Source organism: Opisthorchis viverrini (genome assembly GCF_000715545.1).
Source record: "Opisthorchis viverrini unplaced genomic scaffold opera_v5_300, whole genome shotgun sequence".
NCBI lineage: Eukaryota > Metazoa > Platyhelminthes > Trematoda > Opisthorchiida > Opisthorchiidae > Opisthorchis > Opisthorchis viverrini.
The window spans coordinates 171,610-188,766 of NW_008751961.1; the positions used below are offsets into that span (position 1 = coordinate 171,610).

Below are 17,157 nucleotides of genomic sequence, written 5' to 3' on the forward strand. Positions count from 1 at the left end.
CAAATGTTCAAACTGTCAACTGTGAGATCAACGCCATATATACAGATGACCCACAGTCTTCATGTTCCTTGACTTCAAGCGTGCGCTCAATTCTGGCGATTGATCAGTGCTGGTAACCTCATTTGCTCATCAAGCGATGCTCGATAACTTTTTCAACATAATGCTTTTATTGTATCTAGGTAATTTGGGGTTTTGGTAGTGTATTTTGGGCTCTCTAAAAGCATTCCCATAAAATTAATGTCGGACGAGAATATTCACTCTCCGTTGTTGATCTATGGCAGTATGATTGTTCAACACTGACATTGGGCTTCTGCTAATGGTGATAATAAAGACTCTTTCAACTTCGTCAATGATGAACTAATGAGGTGAACGATAGGTAGTCTTCAATATCTTAGTGGTCAAAGAGTTACTGATGATAACCTCGTTGATTTCGAGCATTCATATGACATCGTCTTCATGTTTGATGAGGAAGGTAGGGCGCAAGGTTTGTTTGATAAACTGACCATCACCGTACCGTTTTTCGTCATGTGCCTGGCGTCTTCAAACCACCAAGTCTTGCTTCAGAAATCGCAGTCTATGAGCCAATCCCTTGCAACTTAAGGAAGTTGTGGGGAGTTTTACATACCACGGTAGTTGTATTGGCGGATCTCAATGTTTGAATCACATATGCCATTTGGTGTCAAAAAGGCATATTGCTGGGTTTCCGGGATCGCATTGATCGGGCTACGGTAAGGGTTGTGCTGTTGTACGGTTGCGAGGCAGCCTATGGAGACAGATGATGTGGACGTCTTCAGGTTTTAGACCACAGGTGTCTCAAGCGTTGCTGGTATCGGACGACATAAACGAAATGGTAACGAGATAATTGGAAAACGGGTATTTGGTTGTGCAGTAGGTATTTCAGTCGTGGAAATATATTACAACACTAACTACAGTGGCTCCACCATATGCCGAAACGAGTATTTCTTTCCTGCCTGACGCGAACTGCAAGGTGGACAAATTACGGTTCATCATCCTGGACGGACCCCCATGACCCCCTGCGCTTGGCTGGGGCGTTGCAAGAAACGGCGGCTGATCGATATAAGTGGTGTTCGTGCTGTCTGTTTCCTTCCAGGTCGTCTGATTGAGCCCTTGGAGTTGTATGGACATCAGCTTGCTTACGATAGACCAGAATAAGGTCCATCATCACCTACTACCTTCTCTTCTCACTTTAAATAAACTTCGTGGTTGGACGGCCGCGGGGCACCAACGTCGTGACTGATATTGCTGCCTTTCTTGACTATGATGGCCTAACTTCATACCGGTTAGGATGGTCATGAAAATTTCGGAATGTTTCTAACGAAATCAGGAACGTTCCAATATCTAACTCCGTGTCCATCCACAACAAACCTACGCAACTTATCATCATTGCCTGAAAAAAGTCTAAATCTTTTAGCTGTGGCACCCTTGTGGTGCCTAACTGCTATGCGACCCTAAGGTTGCACGAGGGATGGGATACTGCCACGTTGCTGAAGCCTAGATAGAGGTAGTCGAGAGGCAGAGGTCGGGTTCGAATCACGGACCTTTTGGTCAGTAAATTCGCGCTCTAACCACTTGGTCTATCTCGCCCCCATCATTGCCTTATACACCTCACAAAACGGTGCCGGAGTTGCCGGCTCCCTAATGTTTGCTGAAAACCTGTGATACGAATCTCCCGTGCATTGATCGCACGAATAAGAATGACTAGTCCTTGTGTCTGCGGTTAGAAAATTCTATGGTCGGCACATAATGTTTTGCGGTAGTCACAGGCCATTATAGCCAGCCATCGCCATTGTCCGTACCGCTCAGCCCTCAATGATGGGTCACAACTAAGTTTTGGCGCGCAGGTGCGTTGTCAAGTTTAATAGCTGATTTCACAGCTACAACAGCAAATGATGATTTGTCCTCTCACCACAGATTAAGTTGATTGACATGTGTTGCGCACATCTATGCGGTAACCTCGACTGACGGCAGATGCAGTTCGGGCTGAATCAGCTAAATATCCATCATTAGAGCGTATGATGTGTTATCTTCATGACGGCTGGCTTACGGTGGATGTTGAAAGTAACAGGTGATATAATCACAGCCACATGTTATACCTGGAACACTGCATGTGGTGTTTCTGAGCCTGTACGCGGAAGCCACTGGATCTCAGAATGTTCGCTATCACCCAACGATATGAGACGCTCTATCCTTCCGCTCTCAGAACACTATGCGGCTACACGACTGATTAAACAACAGCTCGAGCGTGTGTGGATAGAGGAGTGGTGGAACCAGAAAGTTCAACATGGAAGAGGCCAGTTAGCCGGGAATGCACTGTAACTGTTCCAGGCAAGGTGGGCCCAAGTAGTTAGAGCTCGAATCTACTGACCGGAAAGTCCGTGGTACGAACCCAACCTCTGCCTCTCGACTCCCCCTGTCTAGGCTTGGGCAATCTGGGAGTATCTCAGCCCTCATGCTTCCTTCGGGTGGAATGGTATCCAGGCACCAAAGGTGTGATACAGCCGAACGATTTATGATTCCTAACAAGCGATACATACACTTATTTGCATACGAATTTGGTTTTCACTGGAGACTCACCTTAATCTTGGCTGAATCCCTCGTTTATGATGACTTTGCGTGAGTGAATTACTCAAAGACAGTGTTTGAAATCTATTACATAATAAAGTCCAGTATCTAGATCTCTGGATGGAATATTTTCGAGAACGGTCTAATTGGTCCTTTATACCTAGTCTTTTATTCAACTCACCCATTTTGTTCCGTCGTCTTTGGGTTTAGATGCCCCACCAGCTTCTTAAGTACTAATATGCCCTTTCTTGAATCGCCATAGGTCTGTTGGGTCAAGTGAACTCCTCTCAGCGTTGTTCAAATATGGATAAAATATTTGCGTTCCGTTTTGATTAGTTTGTTCGTACGTTTTTTTTGGAACAAGGATATGTTCCATAGAACTCGGTCGTACTCGTGTTCAGAAATCAACCTGAATCAACAATTTTAATCATACTGCTATTAGCCCGAAGCCCGTCGTAACACAGCTACTGGTTTCTCTTATATTGCGGCGCTCATTTTCTACATGTGATATGCCGGTCCAAGGACTTTAAGCAGGATTCAGGATTTCGGTTTACATTGTACCAGGTGCCTAGGCTGCGCCGCGGGTACCGCTGACCAACAAGCGCGGTTCTCCTGGGCTTCAAAGGAGCCTTCGACATTTCGGACGGACTGATTCTTCCAAATATTCTTCATTGAAGATGCTAACATTCTTCGTGCCATGTATTTCCATATCCCCGCTCGGGTCAGGGTGTACAACAAAGAGCTCGAGATAGCTCAATGGGTAAGGTGCAACTTACTAGCCGAAGGTCTGTAATTCGAACCCAATCTAGGTATGTCGACTTCCCCTGTCTAGGCTTGAGCAACCTGACGGTATCTCAGCCATCGTACTTCCTTCAGGTGGCCTCGAAGCTGAGCATCGAATCGGTGTTGCAACTAAGTATTGTTTACCATTATTATGAACTGTTTAAAAGCCACACAACCAGTGGATTTTCCCAGGTCCTTTCCATCTTTCTCCTTTATCCGGCTTTGTCATTAGCAATGCGAACAGTGTTCATCAGCTGGCGTCAGAAGCGGATTTTGCTGATAGAAAGGTGCAGTGCATACTAGACAACCGTAGTTGTGAGACTTGCCCTTCCGATCCGAGTACCCGAAGCGTCTTCGTAGTATAGCGAAAGTGAGCTGCCTGCAGCTAGTCTGCAATGACGGTGTTTAGGCGAGTCCTTTGTAAAGACTTCGATTTGTTAGAGCAGCAGATGAATCTTACCGGGTCAAGGTGGTTGGGATATGTAGTGTGCACGTGTAACCGTCGTATACCCAAGAAAACGTCTTCTTTTCCAAACGATTTTGGGCAAAACGTTCGCGGAGAACAGCCTATGATATGACAACGTGAGGCAAAGGCGGTTGCATTCAAAATGCGTGCCGCGGGATCTCCACTCCTCCATGGTCTTGACCCAGTTGATTTCCTTGCGCGACATGGCATGCAACCGATTCCAGTAGTGCGCATGCTGGACGGTCTAGCTAAAGTTAGCCTCTCGTTGTGCGCCAAGCTTCTGTCAGATGTGGTCCACAATGGATGCTTGGTCAATCCACCTGATAGCTTCTTAATTCGACACAATGCTCAGATGCATTTATTTCAGGGATGTATTCACCATATAGTGGTTTTCCTTAAGGACATCAGACTACCTCACTCCCCCATGGTTATATGGTAGTTAAGCCCTAGTATGTATTACTGGTGTATTGCTGTCAATGGTAATGATGATGTCCTGGTTCGGTTTTGTGTCTGGCTAGCGGCCAGGCTGGCTATTTTTTCATTTGTCTCTCAACTTTGATACATTATTGCTATCCGAAGTTTCCTAGGTGGTAATCTTTTCTGGTGATCGCGTTGTGTTCACTGGGGTTCTGGAAGAAGCCTGTGTGCTGAATAGCCACCGTACGGAATAAAACTAAAAACATCAAGTTCTGCGCTTGGTTTGATGTGTTTATCCAGTCGTGCAACATCAAGGGTAAGGTGAACAACGGAACTCCTCTTCAAGTGCTTGGGTTCCATCGTGTTATCTAATGGGTAAGCGAGGGATGAAATCCAACGGCGTATTAAACACACCTTGTATGCACTCACGCTGAGGAGTAGCGTTATTTGGGGAAGTGAGGATACCGGTTTATGCATTCCGTTCTCAAAGTACCTTAGTGGTTTTGGCACAAACGTACCGAGAGGAAGGTTCGTGATTCGAACCCAACACCGGCATCTCGACTACTCCTGTCTAGATATGGGGAACCTGACAGTATCTCTGCCTTCATGCATCCTTCGGGTGGCATGGTAGCTAGGCCCTGAAACGGTTTTGCAGCCGGACGGTTATTCATTTATCTACTCTGTCCAACGCAGTTTCTCTCTTACGTCGAAACCTGGCCTCTACAAGCAGTAGACCTTCGTAAGTTAGAGGCTTTTTTTTACCTCTATTACCTTCGATGAACAGTGAAAGTAAGCAATTTTTGCATGTCCACAGATGATTGCCTAAACGCCCTCAAGACCCTTGTCCATCTCAGCTCGTTCAACGACGTCGGTACTTGATGAGCGCAAGGACGATTCTGTACTTTTCAAGCAAACCTTTGGCTCTACGCCATTTCAAGAGTGTAGCCTTACCCCCGGGAGATAAATGAAGGCGTCATGGAACGACTTAGTGTCCACCCGGTCGACGGAGTCCGTTAGTAGAAACAACAAGTCCAAACGTCACTGACATACTGTCGTAGCTTATTCCAAGCTTTCATCTGTAGGAAACTATCGGATGAGTGTGGAGGGACGCCGATGGCGCAAGACCTGCCTCGTCGTTCTGTCCATGGGCCATCATAGGTGGGAAATTTCTCGAGCTTTAATTACGCTTTTATACGAGCAAGTCCGACCTATACGCCAGGAAGACATGGAGAGCTGTTACAAAGCTGCCATTTTTCTTGTCCGATTCAGTTGGACAAATCGTCTAATCCCACAAAAATGTCACTTCTTCTTCTTCATCATCATCAAGGAACAGTGCCTACTGTTAGTGCTCTGGTTGTAACGTAATTAGGTTGATTATCAGAAGGTGGCAAGCACTAACAAGTATTTGTTTTACCAGAATGATAAATACAATAGTTAGGTGCACCTGATAAAAATAGGTACAATGCGAAAAGTGAAATGAGCCAAAAAGTGACTCATCGTTTGACGACAACTGCTGAGAGTCCCTGAGTGAAGTTCCGGACGCGGGACTTGCCTCCGTGGAGACTTGTGGAACTCGATTGACTTCCCATCCTGTGTGTGTGTGTTGGACCGAGTTGTATGCCTATTCATGGTGTGCAGTATGGAGATAGGAATGTCCCTTCGTGTTTGATACTCGCACGAACGTGGTTACAAGTTAACCTGATGTGTTAAAGTTCGTAAGCCGGGCGCGTGACACTTGTGGTAGCCGCGTAAACAAAAATGGATGGGAAGTGGTAGTGTACATGTTGTCGGCTAAGTTTGCAAGTGAGGCAGGAATTATCACGTGATTTGAGTGTTTTTGACGCGTGATCTACTGAGTGACTGCTACATTCCACTGTCGTACAACCACAAAGTCCATTTAATTATAATCAAAGCCTTAAAGTGAAAGGAAGGGTGTCTAGGGAGGGAGCTTATGCTGGCCTATCGCAAGCGTTGTGACTTACTTACATCCTCAAGCGTTCAGTCAGACGATCTGCGGGGGGGGGGGAACTGAACACGAACGCCATTACCATGTATTAGCCGCCATTTCTTGCAATGTCTCCAGTCACGAGCGTGAGTGGAGTGGCGGGAATCCTATCCATGTGGGTGGGTCGCACCAAATACACCAAACTCTCCGCAATCTCATACCTCTCTTCAAAGTCCTGGGTTGTCCACATCGCAATTTGCCTCATTCTGAAGGAGGCACGGTGAACAACACTCGTCTCGGCAGGCGATGTTTTGGCATGTGTAGCACGTGACCGGCCCACAGCAACTGGTGGTGCTGGATGTTTTATGCGACTGAAATGCTTTCTGCTCAAGTAGATACCGGTTTCATACTTTTTACGAATCAGTTGATGCCACCCGACGCCAGCAACACTTCAGTGGTCAGAAACATGAAGGGGCCGCATCTCGCACGAAGGTCCGATTCCCGAAACTCTATTATTCGCTAACCTCGCTAATATCGCTTCAGGATGGCCACCGAGCCTGCCGACCAGAACCGCCATCTGTCGATCAGACGTTCAGGCAACCAGCAGCGACGACCGATGGTGCTCAATTGTTCAGGTTTTTCATAAGAGCGATGTCGACTAACAGCTCAACGTCGACCGGACATCCTTGATTCAAGGTCAAAAACAATTTTCGAATATCGCGACAATCCCTGTTATTTTGTAGTCGTTTTTCAGAATAAAGTTGATATGCTCTTCTTTGCTGAGTTTTTTTCTTCACTGAGGTGCAGGGGCCAGGGTTCGCATGCGTTTGCAACAAGCATACACGTACTACCGTCGAGCCCTACGGTATCCAGCTGAAAATTCGGATTAATATCATCGAGTGTTTTTGAATATCTGGGTCTACGGGCTGTACACAGCTGCGGCACTGGAACCGACATTGGGTTAACATTTGAGGAGCTGTGCGTGAACACTAAATATTTGGGACAACCAAGAAGCCGGCACATCTTCGTACACGTCAGTTAGCATGATTTTCCGACCTTTTAGATAGGCGTTCTTGCATTTCCGCCAAGCGACTCATTCAGTCAGTTACAAACTCTGTGCGGGTTACATTGGCTCCAGCTGTACCGGTTTCGTTCATTGAGAATAAGGGAAATGATGGAATAGCAGTAACGCATTAGAGGCGATCGCCAGACAGTTCGCCGACCTTAACTTGTTTCAAAGTTAAGGTAAAACTAATCATGTTTGAAGTCTTTGAATAGGTGGCTTAGGTTGGGTGTTTTTTGAACCCAAGATAGCTCAAATCAAGGTGCCAACTTACCGAGAGGAAATTCCCTGGTCCCAACCCAGCATCCGAGCATCTCGACTGCTTCTGTTTAGGCTTGAGCAACCTGACAGTGTCTCAGCCTTCGTAGTTCTTTCAGCTGGCATGGCAGCTAGGCACCGGAAGAATGTTACGGCTGGACGGTTAAAATTGCCATTATTATTGAGCGTTTAGCCTTTAAAGTGTAACACGCGTTACCTGTGAGGGTTTTAAGGTTTGGAATAATACCCCATGCAGATCAGGTTGTAGAAGTGCTACCACCTGGTTGAGGAATCTGTAGTTTGACTTCACCTTTGAAATTTCGATTGGTTCTGTCAAGCTCCTGACTAAATTTAGCCTTCTTGTTTCTTAGAGGTTTTGCGGCATCAGAATGTTTTCCATCAGTGTTTTTGATCTTTTCCAACTGTTTATCACTAGTAGTGTAGTTCCAGCCTGTTTGGGATATTCCATAACTTATTGATTCTTGGTATTTTTCTTTGCTCCTCAGTTAATTGGATATTTCATCTTCACTTCGATAATTTCTGGTTTCATTTTTTGGCCAATTTACCACACTACCTCAATGGCGTGTACGGTAAGCTACTTGATTTCTCACTGCTTGATTCATTTCTAATTTGCTTCAGTCTTCTGCCCTGCCCACTATTATTAGCTTCACAGACGATGAATTTCACAAAACATGTTTTGCCAGCTTCGACCAGATGCGACGCAAGGGAAAGTTGTGTGATATTACCCTGTTGGTAAGTTCCTTTACCAACGGTTGTTGTTTTCTATCCACTTCTTGCAGTCCGCCGCTTCCAGGCGGTTCGCTGCTCACAAAATTGTTCTGGCCGCTACCATACCGTTCTTCAATGGCATGTTTCTGAGTAATATGGCGGAGGTGAACAAAACTGAAATCCCTATGCTTGGATTGGATGCTAGGTTAGTGCATCATGCGAACTGTTCTCAATCTATCCTCCATGTTCTTTCAGCGCGCTTGAGGCGTTTGTCAGTTTTGCTTACACAGGCTCCATCCAAATAACTCCATACAATGTACAATCTTTGTTGATCGGAGCAAGCTTTCTTCAGTTGACAAGCATTCGGAATATTTGCTGCCGATACATAGGAGAGAGGTGAGTGAGTGAATGTTACCATAATCAGATATGGCAACATCAGTGTTGGCCTCGCTGCCGTGCAGCCACAAAGCCCGTTTGATTGTATTTAAGGCCTCAAAGTGAAATAAAAAGGAGTGGACAATAGAGGGGCCCGGTGCTAATCATTTTCCGAGCATTCTGATAATCTGAAATGAGTGCTGTTAGGTGAGTAAATACGCGAGTGAGCGGGCAGATAGTTAAGTATGTGTATCAATGGCAAAACACACCATACCAAAGACGTTATCCTTCTGTGTAAACTCCACTCCTCACCATTTGATGCCACAGGAGTTATCGATTTTGTGAATTGAAATTGAATAACTTAGTTGTTTCTGTACACAGTGTGTGTAAAACAATCTTTTCATCGTCTGGAAATATCTTCTGCAATGAAAAATAAAGTCTACACGTAATACACTACTCATAAGGTTGTTGGAAACTCTTCTAAAGCTTACGACCGTTTTCGCCCTTTTAAAAAAGACATAAACGAGGGATTCAGCTGGGTTCCAGATGAGTCTCCCGTCATCCTGTCTTGGTTGATGAGGACCACATACGAGGTTGATTGAGTCTCAAATGCAGCGACCTAGGTTCTTAGTGTGCGTCCCCGTGTAGTCCTTCGCTGCTGAATTTTTGTTTAAAAAGGTACCAAACAAAATCGACGTACCTCTCTTCAACGGTAGTATGCTCTTCTGTTTGTTCCAGGTTATCACCTTCAACCGTCCTCACCGTCCGGTCTTTTGCTCTGAGCTTTATGTGCAACAATTTGCTCTTGGCATGTGAAAACTACATCTTTGATCACTTTGATGCTGTGTCACAAACTGACGCGTTTCTATCCCTCGATGGAGCAGAGTTGATGACGCTTTTAGAATCAGACGACTTATGCGTGGCCAGTGAGGAGAATTTGTTTCAAACGGTTATGAAATGGGTCGAGCATGAGGACAAGGACGAGAAAAATGGAGACTGTACGAGCGCACTTGACTTACTCCCTTCAGCCTTCGAAACACAGTCGTTGCCGTTCCCTGGTTTTGAATATGGTGTTTCGCAAAGTGAATGTGTTAGCTTGCCGTCAACCTGGTCTGACCTCAAACGACCGCTTCCTTTCGGTTTTGAACCACCGAATTCGACTGCGTCCAGCAACCTACATGTCGCCAAAGATGTCCGATCACGAATAGACCTACTCCCAGAATTGCTGAAGCGAATACGGTTGCCTCTTATCCCAGCCCATTATATTTCCACTGTGATCTCCAAGCACAGACTGATTCGTGAAAGTATACACTGCAGGTAAGTTGGGTGACTTTTGTGTTACTTAGTGAAGGTGTACGAAGTTTAAGTTTGTGTTGTTACCATGTAGTGCTTTACACCTTTCCGTAGGATTACTGCTTCCTTCTGATTACACCGTGGAATCAAGGGTTCTGTTTATGGACCTTAACATTCCTTTGTTTCGAATTTGGGGATCTCGGCAGGATCACCACCCTCCGCAAAGCCGCAAATGCAGAGGACTGTTGCTCTAAGTTCTTCTCAGTGATATCCACTAGTAGCGCTAACAGTCAGTCACCGAGTTGCATAACTACCTGGTGATGGTACTCGGTTTCTGAGCAGACAAACATAGTTCATGGTTTGGGGACCGGAGAACTCAATTCTAAAGGCTACCGGGACACCCAAAAATCAGAGGACAAGTCGGGCAACAGGCCAAGGTCGATCTGGGCAAGTAGACCCCATATCAATCCACACAAGCATAATAATCACGCACTTCACTCAGCATATCTGGATTGTTGATGAAACGTTTGAAATCGAATTGCCCAGCTTACCGAACAAACCAACGGCCATCATTTCTGAGCCTCTCCAGGCCACACGATACTCTACTGGCTTCCATTGTCACTCCGCCGGGGGAGTAACGTCTTGCGTTTACTGACACTAACCCTATCCACCTATGTAAAGACATCAGGATGTTGAACCTTGTCGAATGTTTCGTTAGTCGGTCCACATTAGGAAATCGTATGCTCTGTAACATCGTAATCCAGCTAAGCCGTTTTGCCGTTCCAGTTTTAAGCTTCTTTAAGAAACATGCTGACCTTTAATCATATCCATCTGTAAATCTAGGGCGAAGGGTGCAATGCCTATTTTGCAAACCTGTTAACGATGTCCTAATTCAGAGAGTAATTATACTTGGTTACGATTTGCTCCGGGCTGTTTCTATTTACCGTACTCCATACTAGGAGAGCCATCCTTTTACATACCTTTAAAATGATTGCATCATCGTTAGATTAACATGATAACTCCCAGAGAGTGCGGGAATCCTCAATCTTCTCGTCAGTACTGGACAAGTTTCTAGCAGCCGGGACCGATAAACTGTTCACTTTTTGTATCACCGTCATTGTTGGCAGCAACACCAAGGAGAACACTGGTGCTTCACAACCGCGCAAACATGCCAGTTTGATTAAAGCCTTACAAGAAAAAATGGGACAGAGTAAGAGACTTAGAGCTAACCAGCCACAAGTATCTGAGGTGACTACACCATTGCAGCTGAAGGGAATATTGATAGCTCAGGCTGTAATGATGGTAGTTGGTTTGTTCACTGCAGCCAACCTACGAAGCTCAGGGAACAAACCAATGGCCATCGTGACTAAACCTTCAACACTGAATGAGACAACCTGGGTAGAACCTGACAATCAGTGTTCTGTTAGCCACCATATTGTTTAATGTCTCCAGCCGGACGCAAGGAGCGTCACGTTTACCCCATCCTGAAAGGAGAACAGCACCAACATCGCTCAAGCACTTCGTATGATCCTTATTCTGCGGTGTCAAATTCTCTCCACCTCTAGTTTTCCACCACTCCGAATTAGGCAGGGAGAACAACAGTTTTCTCAGCATCCGTAATACGTGAACCAGCCACTTGAGTTTGCGGTGCTGGGTGCATTCCTCGAGATGACGTAGGATGATGATGATGATGGCATGGAACAGATTTAGCTGTGTAGACTGTCAACGCATGTTCATCATATGATACCGTCCTGCTTGGACCGCTTGTCGGTCCATTGACATAACAGAGTCCATTTTCTCACCAGCTGTTCAGCTGCAACACCCTTGTGGCACTTTTCTGCCACTCTACTTGAAGGAAGCACGAAGGCTGAAACACAGAAATAGTCGAGTTTGCGTTCGAACCATCTCCTCTCGGTAAGTTTGCGCCTAAATCAATGAGCTGTCTTGTGCTCAGTTGAAACCAAATTCGCAAGTGATGTAAATAGCTAATTGAGAATGGTCGTGAAGTTCCATGCGCACGTCGCAAGCACAAAAGGTTATTTAGCTTCAAACTTGGAAAAGCCCCATTCCGAGCCATGTTGGTGTTTTAATATTGAGTAGAAACATTTGATTGCCGTCTTTTGAAGCTCCTCTTGATATGCATGTGACGTCCTCTTTATTTTTCCCTAAGCCTGCCTTTCGTTTCCAGTGGCTTTTTAACGCTTAAATCTATGCAGGTCCATGTTTTTTAACCAACCTTACTGTCTTCTTGAAATCGTTTCTTTTTGTACTTCAGAGATCTCCTCGATGAGGTGAGAGATATGTTGATTCTGCGCAACCGCCCATCTTCAGGTTCATTCAGTTGTAAACCTCGTCGTGGACAGGAGGTATTCGGGATCATCTATGCGGTTGGTGGCCTAACGGTTAGTGGTGATAGTCATGGGATCGTAGAGACCTACCATCCATCTCTGGGACGATGGGAGCTAGCTGAACAAATGCCTTCACAACGAAGTCGTATAGGTGTAGTGACTTTGCATGGTAGGTTCTCCATAACGTATTCTACTCGAGTTCTGTTTTATCCGCTTGGTCTTTTATTGTTTAAGCTTCTAGCTTGACATAGTGAATAGTGCGTACGGTTTGGGTTTAGCAATCGAGACACACCAGTGACTACTTTGGCGCTGGTTGCGGATAGCATTACCGTGCGCTGACAGTCACCCGTCATTTACTGTTTGTACATCTATTCAGTTGATTTCATTGCATAGCTATCCAGTCCCAATCGGACGATGACTAAACTCTACCCGGTGGGCTTTTTTCTCCCACTGCAATTCTCTTTGGCCGATTAGTTAGCCAATGGGTAAGACGAGGGGACCTCTCAAGTAAAAGGTGAAGTAACATTCCGTAGGTGACCAATGTCTGGAACCAAAGTCTGTCACTGAGACGCCGTTTATACTACTATACGGAAACTAAAAGGTGCCGAGCAAGAAGTGTGAGCAGTCACGTATTGTTGCGGTATCTGGTGAACCTAAAAGCAACCCTTCCCCGACTTCAGAGTAGTGTACATTTCATTTCGATGATATAATACTGTGCGTATAGATTGTTCGGGCTATTTTCGGATAACAAATGCACTGCAGCTGTGAACGCAATGTTTGGTATACTCAAAAATGGTATTATAAAGACGTTTTGTTGTACGGCGGTTTTACACATTACTTTCCATTGCATACGAAAGTAGTAGATAAGGTCAGAGACCTTGTTGCGGACAGCGATGCTCGGTCAGAGTGCCATCGATGATCTCTTCTCATTAAATCACTTCCGAACGTGTCTAGCAGGCTTGTAGACGGTTTTACAAAAGGCTGGTGACCCAACCCAAGGTCTTGGAGTAGGGGAACACTCAAGTCATTTATAGGTTGAGCAACGTCACATCCTGAGCTGCTTACCTTGAATCATCAAGAGGATATGGTCTCCTGACCAATGGCTTTGCGGTTCGAATCAGTTCTCTGGCTTTTCGGGTGCTCGTCTCTCAGCCTTTGTGCTTCTATCAACTCCTGTTACAGCCAAGGACTTCTATAGCAGTAAAATTGTTTTTAAGCCTCGGCAGTCATTTGTGAGTTTGAATCCACGCTTCCTCAATTCTAGTAGAAGTTATCTATCAAAACACACGGGCTAAAATGTCAATCCATAACCGGATCCAGGCAGTCTGACTGCAAAATGTAAGGCCAAGATCCTACTCCTCTGTTTCTCTTTCAGGTCTGCTCTACGCAATAGGTGGTTTCGATGGTACTTCACGTCTCAAAACCACTGAATTGTATGACCCGAAAACAAAAGTATGGAAGACAGTGGCACCTATGAACTTTGCACGTAGCGCGCTTGGCGCTGCCGCTCTGGATGGTCGTCTATATGTGTGTGGAGGGTATGATGGCACTTCCTCGTTACGCACCTGCGAAATGTACGATCCGAAACAGGACAAGTAGGTGCATGTTCCTTTGTTCTGTTCGCTTGCTCGTATTGGAATCATCAACTAAGATCCTTATTTTCTGTCGTTTTTTGTCTGTTTTTCCGTTTTTGAGGGACTCTCCTATTACCAGCTAATTGTATCGGTCTACTTAGCGATTGAGGCGCAGAGCTGCTGACCATAGGACCTGTGTTTCGACCTTCAGGCTGACTTCGGTTGCTCTTGTCTATGCTTGGTAACCTGGTAGTACATCAGCCCTTGTCACATGGAGTCTGCACAAAAAGGATGAAACATTATTCTTTCAATGACGCAATGGCTATCACAATTTCCTTTCCAAATGCTAACACGGCAAATTGTTTTGCATGAAGTACGTGAGTTGCAGGTCGTCTCGGGTGTTTCATGAGGAGAAAATTGCGATCAGGGTACAGTTGATTGCCAACAATTCTACCGTTTAGAACCTCCTATTGCAATCAATCCAAGCGTTTTTTTATCTTGGCAATGCAGTATAAACTATATTCGGATAAACAATTTTTCTTAAACTGACAGACCGACATGTCGTTAGATCCCGTGGATAAATTTCCTTTGATAGGATAAGTTAGTTTTACAAATGTTCCGTGATATCGCCGTCCAGAAACGGTGGTCGAAAGTTAGGTCCGCGCAGGCTGAGACCCACTCTGGATTCCAGGAACGACTACTACAAAGACGTGTTAAGACTGAACCAGTCCACATCTGGTTTGATGGTGCAAGTCCAGGTCATTGGCTGCCCTCATGCACGACAGCATCCGTCTACACATATCGAGGAAGTCGCTGCAAGTTAGGAGAACTTGCTTCCAGGTTTTCGGATTACGCGATCGAATCATGGAAGTCGTCGAGTCGCCTGAGATGTGAGATGCCAAAACAGAGTTCCCAAACCATCGAACTGGATATTCTAAGGAGCCACTAAATCTTCAGGAAGCGCCATATCCCTCAGTGGTGAAGGCCCCGAGCTTGCGAGTGTTCTTTATGCCAAGAACCCAAGTTTCTTGATCATAAATGAGGGCTAGGTTGATTGCCGCACTGCATACGCAAAGCTTTCTGCGTCATTCTTTCCATTCCCCCTACAAAAAGTCCTCATATTTGATAGAATTTGTACCTTACTGCGTCGATAACAAATCAGCCTCCTGCACCTTACTGTTGGGTAGGATGGTTGAACCTGACCGTCCAAATGTTGTGACCCGTTCAATTTCAGCGTCTTCGCGGACGGTTACCCAAAACCAGCACCTCGACTGTTCATGTCAGAGGCCTAGCCAACCTGACAATAGCTCAGTCCCCGCGCTTCTTTCGGGCGGCACGGCAGCCAGATACCGAAACCGCTTCTTAGTTGAATGATTATTATTTACTCCTAGATCGTGGCTAAATGCTCAGGATGTCTCCGTTTCGAATTTTCCTAGAGGTTCATGATGTGCACGCTGCTGCTGATTGTTAGTAAGCATCAGATAACGGTACAGTGTCTCTAGGCTTTTGGCATAGGTTGGCTTCAGCTATAGGACAAACTATCAATAGAAAAACATTTGGTGTTAATCGTGTTGTTATGCTGTTAGGTTGGTTGTTTCCTACTTTGAGTGTTCTTGATTTGTCTAAGCAAGATAGCAAGATTGAGCTCGACCTTGCTTGCACGATATTCTGATCCAATCATCTTTCAGCTTTTCGCTACGACCGGCAGTTTTCTACTGCTGTTGCTCGTCAAGATCGTAATAGGATACGGTCGCTTTGCTAGGTGATCTACCCGCATCCCATAGGCTAGTTTAGCAATTGTCGTTTGTATCAAGTTTAAGTGCCATCACCCGTATCACACTGCTTTGTAGTTAACCAACTAACGCAACATACCTAACTGCTCAGCTAAGTTGTGCGCCGGCCCGAGAAGGTACTTAAAAATCACCCATTTGCGCTTCTGATCCGAACGCGACCAAATTACCTGCATGATTCCACTAACGGACCCGTCAACCCCAACAGGCCTGTTGGAACTCGTTTGAGCGATGGCGGTCTGCAGGTTCGAGAAGCCTTAGAAATACCCGACCCTCTCTGTGTTAGATCGCTGGATCGATTCGAGGACCACGATCGATTCGTTATGAATGTTGCAAAACAAAATAGACAGATATGAACCATAGCACCCTATGTGGAAGAAGCTTTTGTTGCAGCGTCCGTTGCTGAAGATATGCCAGTCCTGGGCTAACGAGAGCAGATGTCGTATAAGGATTGCAGTCACAACATATTCCATATCTGTTCCTGCCAGGAAGGTCATATTCCTGAAGATTACCCCAGAATACCCGAAACCTACTGAGACCTTCAAAATCCAGACCATCAGCTCGTCAAGACGTGCATATGGCCTAGGTCGTAGTTGTTCGTGTATAAACCGGTATCGTTGGTGACCAGAGTGGAAAATACGTCATGGCGGCCACAAATTTCTTCAACTTCTCTCACCGGAATAGCTGAAACTGTGGACGACAAAACTGCCTGCATAATTTTATGCACGACATACTACGATTTTTGGAATTGCTGGACATCGCGTTCTGTTAGCCCTCTTCGGGATTTTCAATTAATCCTTGGAATACTTCATATGTTTAAAAGACTTCCGTACAAGTGCATGTTCTGTGTTGTCGGCACTATCAATGTGTTGCAATCTCTGAACTCAGACATATCCGTCACGTCCGCTTGTTGAAACAGATGCATATCAGTAAAGCAGCATACAGGAATGTAAGGGCCAACCCGTTTTTTTCACCCATATGCAGTTGATAAACCTTATGAGGGAAATCAGAGCCAGCCGAAATACGACGCTTCGTGTTATCATCATCATCACCATTTATTCGAATAAAGCGATGTCGTCTATTTGGAGATTCCACTCGCCTTGTGAGCAACCAAGTCTCTTATTAACAATAAGTTAATTCTAAGTGAGTGATCATTGCAAAAAAACTGAGTTTTGTGGTGCGAGATGCCTCAGTGGTTAGAGCGCGAATCTACTGACCGGAAGATCCGTGGTCCGAACCCGACCTCTGTATCTCAACTTCCCATGTCTAGGCGTGAACAATGTGGCAGTATCCAAGCCCCCGTGCTTCCTTCGGGTGGCGTGGTAGTTAGACGCCTAAAGAATGCAGGTGATTTTAGATTGAATTCTTGATGAACCCAAGTAGAGAGGAAACCAATGATAAGCTCTCCATGGTTTTCGTCGACCTTTAATCTCAATCGTTCCAACTGAAGCAAGAGGTGAGTTCTGTGGAGCGCGTTTAGTTTAAGACGAGAGATTCAGATGAAATCCAGGGGATTATCTCCCAAACATATCT

General features: G+C 45.4%; 1 protein-coding gene across 1 annotated transcript in view; it reads left to right on the forward strand.

Annotated features, from left to right (window-relative positions):
* Window positions 1-8,153: 8,153 nt before the first annotated feature.
* T265_09763 (hypothetical protein) overlaps window positions 8,154-17,157 on the forward strand; it is a gene marked incomplete at both ends in the record, with an annotated part of 14,159 nt that continues 5,155 nt past the window's right edge. Inside the window, 6 exons of the mRNA XM_009175934.1 lie at window positions 8,154-8,268; window positions 8,316-8,449; window positions 8,500-8,640; window positions 9,358-9,936; window positions 12,188-12,429; window positions 13,636-13,855. Of these exons, the coding sequence (XP_009174198.1) occupies window positions 8,230-8,268; window positions 8,316-8,449; window positions 8,500-8,640; window positions 9,358-9,936; window positions 12,188-12,429; window positions 13,636-13,855 (1,355 nt within the window). The remainder of the gene's footprint in view (window positions 8,269-8,315; window positions 8,450-8,499; window positions 8,641-9,357; window positions 9,937-12,187; window positions 12,430-13,635; window positions 13,856-17,157) is intronic.